Below are 12,250 nucleotides of genomic sequence, written 5' to 3'. Positions count from 1 at the left end.
TGATCTTTATTTGGGATATTCACAGGTATAGCAGTATATGAAAAATGTAACGAAAATAAAACTTGTTTACGGTACGAAGCGGTATACCACACAGGCCTAGTACATAGAGAACAATACGATTTTTTTCCCTCACCAAAACAATTTATTTTTCATGAACATCCACAAAGGTTTGACCAATTGGAACAAGACAGTAAAATATTGCATTTGCAGTGGTATATGAGTTTCGTACAAAATACTGAACCAGTCCTTGTCCACTAGTTCAGTAGTGTTGGGAAACAATTTCCGTCGCTGATCCTCTCACAACCGTCCCGGAACACGAATCGCTGTCTTCACGTAAAAGATGAAATGGATGGAGGAAGAACTTAGAGGAGACAGAATTGTCTTTTCGAATCACCGTTTTGCAAAAGGGGAGAACTCCAGTACTACAGTTTTCGCAAACTGCACTTGCTACTGCTCAGACGGGTCCGAGGAAAGTTCTGACAAGCCCCACAGTGCGGCTTCGTTTTATTGAAAGAAAACAATGTGCGATTACATATTCAAACAAGCCAATAAAATTCAAGACAGTTCATGATAGAGGTGTGGTTCTTCGTCTGACGGCTCACGTTGTCCAGGATGTTGGTTCCATGTGTCAATCGCGGTACAAACGTCAGTTAGCTGATAAAACAGGAACCTGGTACGATGTGTTCCAGTATGTCAGCAAGATGTGTTTTGTCTGTCTCGCTATCTGCCCCCCAGTGAATTTCCTCTTAGAATCAGAACATCAAGTTACATAGCAGGTCACAATGACAATGAATTTAGTAGAAGTTTTAGAGTGTGTGTTTCCACAGTAGCAGTGGGTATTTGTGACATTAGACGCAATTATTACAGGGATCCTCTGGAAGCAGCTAGAATTTGCTGTTGGCTCGTAAACTGTTGTCCTTGCAAAGAGGCAAAAGGACACAAGTGTATGATATAAGTGCATAAGATTCTGCCACAATTCTACATATTTCATTGTGGTTAAGGCTGGATTCCCAGGAACAAAATGTAAGGCTATTGATGAGCTACTTCTTACTAATGTTGCAGGCTACCAGGCCCCTGAATGTGAAGCCCAAGTAGAACGTGATGTTTTCATTGCTGTGAGGCACTGAAGGTGCATGGAGGGGCAGAAGGCTGAACTTCCTCTTTTTGGGACCAGCCAGGTAGACGATTCCATCTTCAGTCCAGCCGGACACTTGTTTCAGTATCACTGCAGTCTCAGGTCGCTTCAATACCTCTCCACTCCACCACTTTGAGCGAGAGGCATTTCCTAATTCTCCAAACTTCATCTTGTGGACAAACTTGTCCAATCCTTTTCCTTTCCCAAGGAAAAATTGTGTGTAAAGTCTTCTCTTCCCTGTTTTGATTTCCTTTATCTTGGTCCAGTAGCGTTTTTTAAGTTCCTCAACTGCTGACTGCACTGTTTCATATTTGGCTTCTTTTTCAGTGTCTGAGTCATGATCATCCGGCCAAAACAATAATGTCAACAAGAAAAGTGCTCCTGGTAAACATTTTCTATTGTCATGTGGGAATTGTTTGCACAGAGCCTGCAGGTCTCTCATAGAGGGTGACTGTGTTTGGGGCGACAAACAGTTCAGAGTGATATGGGCCAAGATGTAACAGATTATATCATTTTGGCACAGCTTTGCCTGCAGTGGTTTGCTTGGGTAAAGAGAAATAATTTTCTTCAGGATCTGCACTCCATTCTTCTTGTCAGTTAGCTTGGAGATAATTGATGTTATGTTTCCCCCTCCAAGTCGATAAATGATCATTTGTTTTTGGAATGGAGTTAGATTGGTGGGAATTTGCTGATTTGGCTGAAAATCAATCTCACTAAAGAGGTTTCCAAACTCTGACGATCTTTTTGTCAACCACTTCAGTGGATGGCTGATCTTCTCCTCAGGACTTCCTGGTGTCTCCTCTTCATCTGCTTCGATTTCTGTCTGGAAATAACTGAGATCTTCTGATATCCACTCAAGTGAATCTTGCATGGCCTTATGCAGTTTTTTCAGACGGTCATGAAATGGTTTCCACGAGTCGTGAATTTCGGGGGGAATGTAATTCGTTAGCAGGAACTTTGTCAATTCGGAGCGGCCGTGTGGTGTTGAAAACATTGGCAGTGACTGAATCAGCTTCAGCAAACTGCAGCCAACCTCTACCTCAGCAAAATATCCAGAATTGTTCAAATGTTCCATATCTGCTTCAGCAGCTCTCTCGCAGTCTTGGAAACACTCAATGGCTTTTAGAGCAGTCTCCACTGCATCTGCTACACTGTCCACAGTTTTGGGGGCTTTGCTGTCGTCAATGTCTTTGCATTTAGCTTGAAACCATCTTTTGTACACTTGGCCTTTGGTGTCGAGAATGTATGAGTTGTTGGGCTGTTTTTTTGCAGCAACCTCTGCCCAGTGTTTAGCCACCTCAAAACGTGCATATTTATAATGAAAGCGAGCGAGATGCTGTGCAATAAAGGCATCTTCATTGAAACACTTGAATGCTTCGTCAAGTAAAGCAATTGCTGGGTCTGGGCCGCCTTCGTGCTCACAAACATACTCTATAAGAGGGGCGACGAAAGTGTCAGATGTGTCACCCTTGCTTTTTTTGGATCGCCGGATGAAAAGATCCCTCAAAAATGTGTGATATTCATTACTTCCAAATCTGTGTTCAAAAAGTACACTTTCTCCAAGAAGATTCATGGCCAACTTGCTTTGATTCATTTTCTTATCCAGAAGTTGTTCTAGGATTTCTTTTGCTACTAGTGGATGGATAATTCTGATGGATTGAATGTGAGTTTTGTCGTCTTTTAGGTGTAGAAACACCAGTTTTGCCTGATCGCTGAGGTATTTTTCAAACTTGGATCTTCCCACACGAAGTGTCATAGATAGCAAGGCTTCACAGTGTGACTGGGAGATGTAGGAGTTTTGAACATATGTGTTTAGCAGTGCCACATAATGCATGAGGCGTGTGACAACAGACTTGCTGTCAATGTCCTGGAGTAGATGCTTGACAAACTGTCGAATATACTCTTCTGAGAAACTTTCGCTCATCAGGACAAAGGTGAGAATGAAATCTGGCTCGTATTGTTGTTCAAGTTTATCAAGTTTCGCAGCAAATTTCCTCTTTTCTATATCTGACAGTCTGTGAGTGACTGAGACATTTTGAAGTGAAGACTCTTTGGTTTTCCTTTCTGGACCGTGAGACCTCCTGCAACTCAGTAAAATAAAACAAGGTTTTCCATTTTGAATCTTTTTATTAATCATGGCAACTTCCAGCTCCTTTCTGAGATCTTCCAGGTAGTCCTTATCAGAATCTTCAATCAGGAGCAGGAGGGGCAGACACCTTTGTGGATCTTTTTCTTCATATTCTCTTAGTTCAACTGCATGTTGAGAAACATCCGCAACTGTTTGGTCAGATTTTACGACGGCACATCTCAGCGTTTTTCTTTGGTTCCATAACAACAGCCTTGCCACTGTGCTGCCACCACTTCCAGGATGATGGTTGATATTTATGTTGACCACAGGGTCCTGACAGGCATTATATTTCAGGTTGTCATTAAGAAGTTTGGAAGCCTTTCCATATGCATCTCTTTCAATCACCTCACCCACATAACCTTGATCAGCAAGCCAGAAGTTCATCCACTCCACTCTGCCTCCTCTGTAAAATTGCTGCTCAATTTCCTCCTTTTTCTCATCGATGAAGTCGACGTTTGTTTCATCACAATGATTCACTGAAAGAATCTCCAAGGAGTACATTCTTTCCTCTTCCTGTGTTACAAGAGTGCATGTCCCGTTCACGAAAGGTAAAAGTTTGTCAACTGTTGTAACTGGCTGCACCTGCTGCAAAATTGTGTCAACGTGGCTCATTTTCAGCCCAACAACGCTGTGATTGTCTACATCCTCTTTGCCATATGACTCTGCAAATGCTTGCCACTTTAGGAAGTTTTCCTCAGACTCGCAGATACAGATGATGTCTTCATGACCTTCCATGTCGCTGTAGAATTCCTCAAATGTTTTCAAAAGTGGTTTCTCAACTTCTGAAGTGATGAGGAAAATAACTTGGAATGCCCCTTTAGGAAGGATATGTTTGCATATCAGAGACACCGATTCAGAAAGGAGAGTCTTTTTGAATTTAATCCATGTCATTTCATCACATGGATTGTCGTTTCCATTGTAGTCAGAACGACCATTTGAGAAAATCCAGCTTGTCTGTTCAAACAGATGCAAGCGGCTCTCTAATTCTTTGACGGCCGTGCCAGGGGGGAGCCTGTAGCTCTGCAAAGAATGCATGTTTGCCACATGATGCTGAAGGAATGTATTGCACAGACCTGAGACCTCTGAGTCTGGGTCAAAGTCGAACACACAAAAGATGCTCAGGTTTAATAACCAGTTAATATTGCCAAGATCAGCAGAGGATAATTTGTTTGTGACTAAAATGAACCACTTGTCTTTATCAATGAATTTCTTTCCATCTGTCATCAGCATTGTGAGTTTTCTTCCAAGGTCCTTGCAGATAGATGGAGCATTGTAGAAATGATTTTTCTCTGCATCCTCTCTTTGAGCATCTCGATTTTTGATCCCTTCATAGAAGTGATTTGTGTCTGTGTCATTCACTGGTTCCGTTTTTGAGCCCATCCTTCGATAAATTGTTGCTTTCTCAAATTGTACTTTGTTGCTGGATTCATTGAACTTGGGCAAACGAACAGAATACACTTTGTTCTTGACGATACTGATCTTGGGTACTATATCAACCTCAACAACATACTTCTTTTCTGTACCTTCATGATCCATGACCTCAACAAATCTTGGTGGCCGCATGCACTGTCGAATCTGATCCTTGTCAGAGGAGAAGCTCTTTTCAACGTAGTCCAAAGCGTCTACATACATGTCCTTCTCTGTAACTGGGACACCAATTATCTCACCGTGCACATATCCTGAATCTTCTCTGCTGTCCATCACGCCAAAGTGTATTGTTCCATTTGTCCTAATGTTTATACAACCTGTTGCAAATTTAAGAACCTCATAGGCAAACTTTGCTTGCAGTCTGGTGCGGTCTAGTGTGGCCGCCAAAGCAAAAGACTTGTATTCATGACAGGGGGTTATCAGGTCAAATGCTCCAGATTCTGGTAGTAGGACTCGATTCGTCCTGTATATGAAATCAAGAGCTTCCTGATCAAACGGCCGTGGTTTGCAGTCATCCTTTGTGTTGCTTTTGTCTGCCGGTGTCTGCTGGCTCTGTGCACCCTGGTTAGGACCGTGGACCAGTTCGGGTTGGCCTGTTGTAGGTGGACTGTTTTGTGATTTTGTCTTATTCGCCTTCTTTTTCACTTCATTTTGACTGTCACTGGCAGAGATTTCGTTTTGCTTAACCTGTTGACGTTTGATGAGCTCATCTCTCTTTGATATGATTAAAAAAGAAGGTCCCAGTGCCTTGCAAATTTTTCTTGACAAAAAGTCCTCATCTAGTTCAATAAGAATTTGTCCGTCAACTTCCTCATCATAGAGTCTTTGAACATACTTGTCCTTCAGCCCGATCGATCTGAGCCAGTCTCTTACTTGATCTTCACTCCATTTTTTGAGGGCAATCTGCTCTTCATCAGCTACATGGTGAGAAAATATTGGAAACTTGTTATTTTGTCATCAGCAACTTATTTTAAACTTTTTTTCTTTCACCAAGTGAAACAATAAAGGTTGCATCATATTTACACAATTTTATGTAATTTATTAGAATGTCTTAATCCTCACATAGCTGAGTTGATGTTTTGTGAAGTACAGTAAGTAAAGTGAAGGTTATTTGTAAAGCGCCTTTTTTTTAGACCAGGGTCACAAAACACTTTAACAACCAAAAACAATGACAGCCAGTGAAAAGTTTTAAGGATCAGGGAAATGTGAGTTCTTCTACTAGAGCGGGTCAGAATTCTCGCTGCAGTTTTGTATGAACAGTAACTTTAAAGCACGTATCAATCTACAGTCACTGAGCTCAACCAGCAGTGGCTGCAGCGTGAGTCGCTCCACTGAAAACACTGACTGAAAAGTACCAGCTTTGGGGTGGGCTGGGTTTACAGCTTGCAAAAGGTTGAGAACCCCTGCCCTGGGATAATTTATTTTCAGTAAGGGCTGCTAACTGTATAAAAACATTTGTAGACGGTGTTTGTGATTCACAAACAAATCTTCTGTTTCTTATGTACATCCAACATCAGGTGTCAGTGAGTTGCTTTGAATATTGCTCAAATTCTAATTGTTCAGAATTTCAACCGTCTGGTTTCAATTTATAAACCAAGTGACAACTACTTTTAAGTTCTAAACCACTGACTCGTGATCACCTTCAAAAGTTCATTGTTGATATTTGTTTATATATATTTGTATTTATTTGGGTTTTTTCTTTTGGTTATTGGTCCAAGGGTGGGGGCAGAAGGACTTTCTTGTGTCAGTATGTGTGTGATTGTGCATCTTTAATGTCCCTTGATTGTTTATCTGTCTATAAAAATTAACAATGATTGGAAAAAACATGGTATTCCTGGTGTAATGACAACGGTGTTACATAACAACAATAAACTGGAATACATTTAAGAAGATGTATTTAACATGTGTAAACAACAGAAGTGTAATTAACATTACAGTCAGCGTTTCATCCAACTCATGAAAGTAAATGATTAACTCTAAGTTGAGTTAAGTGAATTCTTTTATAATAATCTTATTTACCATTACCCTTTAACTGTACTCAAGTATTTTAACTGGGAGATATTTTCTTGGTTTCGATTTTAAGGAAATCCACCCTCCTGTGGCTGACGATAGGAATGGTAGGGCGGGCCCTGAAATTCAGCCTCAATTCTAAACGGTAAACATCTTACCCATAGCTTTATCTTCTTATTTCCACATCTCAGGACTGTGGTCTTCTTTTCTCACATTCCACCCTGCAAAGAAAATGGCGTCATTTTTTTTTTTTTATGTTGACGATCGTTTCACACACCTGTATAAACACATGTATTCATCTGAAGTAAGAAAACGTAAGATGTGGATCCAATTAGGAATAATTTAAACACTCATTTACAAATAAATATTAATCTTTATAATTTTTTGTTAAATCTTTGGATTAATTGTAAGCAGTGGTTTAAGATTTATTGTAGCATCCCGCCTTTCCCTGTATCCACAACTATGCCTGAAAAATAACTTCATTTATAATATTAACAGTCGTGCAACGACTGAGGTTTAGCTTTTACTTGCCTTTTCTTGTCTTAAAGCCGCTCCCTGCATGTGTCGAGGTACCGTCCAGATCTTCTGCGGGTGTTTCGTGTCCTGACTTTGGTTTTATGTGAACTCTCGTTTAAGCTCCGCCCACTTTCAGAAGAAAACGTTTGAGTTCATGAGCAAGTGACGTTGACGGAGAAATACTAACATAAAACTTCATCCATTTCTAATGCATCAGTCACAATCAATTATTGTTATAGGTTTTTATTTTTTTATTTTATTGATCGAAATAGACAAATAAACTAGACTTTTTTGTTGCCGATGCTTGTATTGCATCAGCCATGTGGGAGATCTTGCGCTACTGTGTGTATCTCTTTAGACAGTGTTTTGTTAAAGAAACGTTATTCATTTAATTATTGTAAAAGTTTATGTTTAATATGTACGAAAGAAAACAACAAACATGTTTCTTACTATAAAGTACTGTTACGCTTATTGATCAGTAATATAAAGCTGCTGGACAGGTTGATAACGTGACAGCAGAGAACACAGTGCCACTCCTGAACATGTGTGACAAGGTGTCACGCCCAACTTAAAAATATCGTGGCTATTGTTTTCTTAAATCTGTACCAACAACTTTTCCAATGCAATGCTGAGTTGATGTTTCGTGGGCTGATGAGGACAAGGTGTGCAGTGCATGGAATTCACCTGGAGAATCCAGTTAAGTGTCTCCTTCTGCAGTAAAGCCTTGGACGAAGAACAATCCTCACGTCCTTCTTTCCACCGTGAGCTCCCAGAACCAACCGGAGCGCAGCTTCTTGTTCTGGCTTGAAACTGCAAAAATTGTGTCCGCCCCTAAATTCTGCCAAAGCTGCTAAATTGTGGACAAATCAATGGAGTGTAAGAGTGCTGCCTGAAAGTGGAAGACAAAAAAATGATAGCTTTGCTAGTAAAGATTCATCAAAGTAATACTTTTTGGCAAAATGACGGAGAACGTTGCATGATGAGAGATGATGAGCGTTTATGACGAAATGTTCATATCACGTTTTTAAAAAAAATATTCTATCACTGTTTCACGGTATTTAACTCTCATGCAAGAGTTTTCTGGCCACATTTTCTTTTAATAAGAAAATAATTACTGCAGTCGGTTGGCTTAAATCAGTGGTTCTTAACCTGGGTTCGATCGAACCCTAGGGGTTCGGTGAGTTGGTCTCAGGGGTTCGGCAGAGCCGGTTCGGACACACCCGAATTATCGTGTAAATTCGTGATGACAGACCCCGCTTGGCCATCATTGGCTACAGACGATAATGCTACACTGCTTGGCCAATCAGTGCTGAGGGGAATTTAGTGCGACTGTCGTGGTAGTACGTCACGTTATTCCTTTGTTAATATTTTAATCGGTACTAACTATGTTGGGAAAAAGAAGAAAGTGGACCGACAAATATGTACAACATGGATTCACATGTAACACTGAACGTGATGGGAGTGAGCGTCCTATCTGCAGGATTTTCAAAGCCAAGTTGAGCAACTCTAGTGTTGCACAGGCAAAACTGAAGGAACACTTCTTGAAGCTGCATGGAGACGGGGAATACAAGTAATCACATTTTATTTTTCATTAAAGAGGGGTTCGGTGAATGCACATATGAAACTGGTGGGGTTCGGGACCTTCAACAAGGTTAAGAACCACTGGCTTAAATAGCCCATACTACTGTCATAAGGGTTGTATCATGTTTTGTTTTCATGTCCAGACACACGTTAAAGCATAAACTCTTCAGTATGGTGGCAGTTATTATGTTAAAGATGAGAATGATAATGGTTGCAGTCAAAATGGAAAAAAATGTTTGGACATAGTAGCATAATCAGTGCAGTTAACCATCATTATTACAGGAACCTTATCTTTAACGAGGTTGAATGTGATTCCCATTTGAGAGGGTGCAGATTGAGCTGTGGATGTGGAGGGTACTTTATCTAAAACGTGTTTTCGGCTAAGGTGGTGAAGCAAATTGCTAGTGTTGCCGAGGCCGGCTACCACTTTTGCTCGATAGCATTAGTAAGAGATGGTTGTTTGGATCACGTCTGAGATTTTAAACCAAACTTTCACACTACACACGTGGCTGCTCTTGTGGTATTAGTTAATCTGAGGCAACAACGTGTGCTTCGCTTTGAGATCTCTCGCCGGCAGCCAATGTACGCTCAAAACTTTCCTGTGCAGACGCTGTGTTGTTGGTGTGCAGCAGTGAAATAGGTCCCCCGTATAAAAACTTGATCTTTGTTTGGTGATATTCACCAGTATAGCAGTGTATGAAAAATGTAACAATACAATTTTTTATTTTCCTCACCAAAACAATTTATTTTTCATGAACATCCACAAAAGTTTGACAAATTAGAACAAGACAGTAAAATACTGAATTTGCAGTGGTATATGAGTATAGTACAAAATACTGAACCAGTCCTTGTCCACTAGTTCAGTAGCAGTGGGTATTTGTGACATTAGATGCAATTATTACAGGGATCCTCTGGAAGCAGCTAGAATTTGCTGTTGGCTCGTAAACTGTTTTCCTTGCAAAGAGGCAAAAGGACACAAGTGTATGATATAAGTGCATAAGATTCTGTCACAATTCTACATATTTCATCGTGGTTAAGGCTGGATTCCCAGGAACAAAATGTAAGGCTATTGATGAGCTACTTCTTAGTGATGTTGCAGGCTACCAGGCCCCTGAATGTGAAGCCCACGTAGAACGTGATGTTTTCATTGCTGTGAGGCACTGAGCGTGCATGGAGGGGCAGAAGGCTGAACTCCCTCTTTTTGGGACCAGCCAGGTAGACGATTATCTTCAGTCAAACCGGACACTTTTTTCAGTATCACTGCAGTCTCAGGCCGCATCTACACTCTCTCAACATCGGTAGGAACCACCACCACCACCACCACCACCACTTTATCTGTGCTCCTGCCCGCTGGTCCTCATCCTGTCCACTCCAGTCCGCAGAGACCTGAAACCTCACAACATCCTGGTGTCCATGCCTAACGCACATGGACGTGTTCGGGCCATGATCTCGGAAGGTCTGGGGTTCCTGGGACGGAGGGCTGGATCGCTCCCGAGGTTCTCAGCGAGGACTGCAAGGATAACACGGTTAGTGGTGCTTTTTCATCCGTTCCAAGATTCAGAACCCAGAGTTCACGCTTTTACCTGCAGAAGAAATAAGTGCTTATCGGAGATTATTTGAGGAGACGTCTACAGATGAGCTTCACAGGCATTGATGTTTATATCATTGATTTGTTAGCTGCGTTTACAATGCAAGTTGTTCCCCTCACAAGATCTCCTCACACCTGTAATGTTTGAGTCATCTAGTGATGTTTAGATCTATGTGTTTTATTTCTGTTAGAATTGATCTTATAAATTTTTTTTTTTTTTTTTTTTTTTCAAATATGTTTATTGAGACATATTCAACAATGTATACATTTTCACACGTGTAATATACTTTTTTGTTTTTTTAACAGACAAGGGAAATTCAGAAAAAAAAGATTTTCGTTTCTTTTCCCCCCAATCAGAAAATAAAATAGAAATAGAAATAAAAAAATAAATAAAGTAAAGTAATACATTAACTAAAAAAGAAGTAAACAACACACAGATAACAAACCAAAGGTGTTTTTTTCTTTTGAAATGCAGTGTATACATCAAAAAAAAAGTTTGAGCATTTGAATTCAATATGAATTTGATAAGAATACCCGTGTGCTCCCCTCCCTCCCCACCCCTCCCCTGCTCATCTCACAGTACTGATGGAATGACACATAAAAATATAGTTTCTTCTCAGTCAGGCAGTGCCTGAAGTTCAGTAAAATATTCAATGAAAGGTTTCCATTTGACATAGAATGACTCTGTAGTGCCTCTTAATGTGTATTTAATTTTTTCCAATTTAAGATAGTACATTGTTTCTCTGAGCCATTTTGGTATTGGTGGAGCATCAGATGATTTCCAGCTCTGGAGGATGCAGCGTCTGGCAAGCAGTGAAGTAAATGCAACCATTTCTCTCTGTGCGGTGCTCAGTCCACTGGTGATGTTAGGTGTACCAAAGAGAGCAATATATGGACAAAGTTTCAACTGCACGCCAAGCACTGTGCTCATGATTGAAAAATATCTGGACCAAAAAATCTGAATTTTTGAGCATAAGAAAAACATGTGTGAGAGGTTGCATGGAGAGCTCTGACATCTGTCACATACATCAGTAATGGTGTCGTAGATCCTCGACAGTTTGGATTTTGAGTAATGAACTCTGAACAGAAGTTTGAATTGGATCAGTCCAAGTCGAGCACACGAGATAGAGGACCCAACCATACGCAATGCCCTCCCCCAGTAATCCTCAGTGATGCGCATCCCCAGCTCCTCCTCCCATCGCTCCCTTGTTCTTGTATCTTCTGTGCTGATTGACAGGATAGAGGCATATAATTTAGAGATTGACCCCCTCTGCTGGTGATTAATTGTAAGAAACTCTTCCCAGGGTTGATTGGGAGGCAGTGAGGGAAAGTTTGAAAAAGTTTTGGAAACAAAACTTCGGATCTGCAAATATCTGAAGAAGTGTGAAGCCGGTAGCTCATATAATGTAGAAAGCTCATTAAAATCGGCAAAAATGTCATTTATGTACAAATCTTTTATATGTTTAATACCTCTATCCTGCCAAGCAGCGAATGAAGAGTCCAACATAGAAGGAGGAAACGCATGGTTAAGGCTCACGGATGTAAGAGGAGAAACATCTCTAAACTTAAAGTGACGCCTGAATTGAAGCCACATTTTAACTGGTTGTGAACAACTGGATTATTTGTAAATTCTGAAAGTTTTAAGGGAAGTGAAGAATACAACAGAGCTGTCATAGAGGTTCTCCGACAAGACGCCAGCTTCATATCACACCAAGAAAATTTTGACGATGCCACATAGAAGCCAATTTTTTGAATGTGAGAGGCCCAGTAGTAAGCTTGAAAATTTGGTAGAGATAGACCGCCATCAAATTTGCAATTTTGAAGAATTGCCTTTTTGATCCTCTGCGTTTTTTCAGACCATAAA

At 40.6% G+C, this 12,250-nt stretch overlaps 1 protein-coding gene across 1 annotated transcript; it reads right to left on the bottom strand.

The window, feature by feature from the left end:
- Positions 1-201: 201 nt before the first annotated feature.
- On the bottom strand, positions 202-7,282 carry LOC148065010 (sterile alpha motif domain-containing protein 9-like). Its single transcript, XM_087809641.1, has 3 exons — positions 7,233-7,282; positions 6,860-6,922; positions 202-5,608 (listed from the first exon to the last, which is right to left on the bottom strand). The coding sequence occupies exons 2-3, from the start codon at positions 6,861-6,863 to the stop codon at positions 1,041-1,043; spliced, it is 4,572 nt and encodes a 1,523-aa protein (XP_087665767.1). The 5' UTR covers positions 6,864-6,922; positions 7,233-7,282; the 3' UTR covers positions 202-1,040.
- Positions 7,283-12,250: the final 4,968 nt, after the last annotated feature.

This window comes from Callionymus lyra, chromosome 15, assembly GCF_982586985.1.
Source record: "Callionymus lyra chromosome 15, fCalLyr1.hap1.1, whole genome shotgun sequence".
NCBI lineage: Eukaryota > Metazoa > Chordata > Actinopteri > Syngnathiformes > Callionymidae > Callionymus > Callionymus lyra.
The sequence above is the reverse complement of the archived record's forward strand: the minus strand, read 5'-3'. Positions and strand labels throughout refer to the sequence as shown.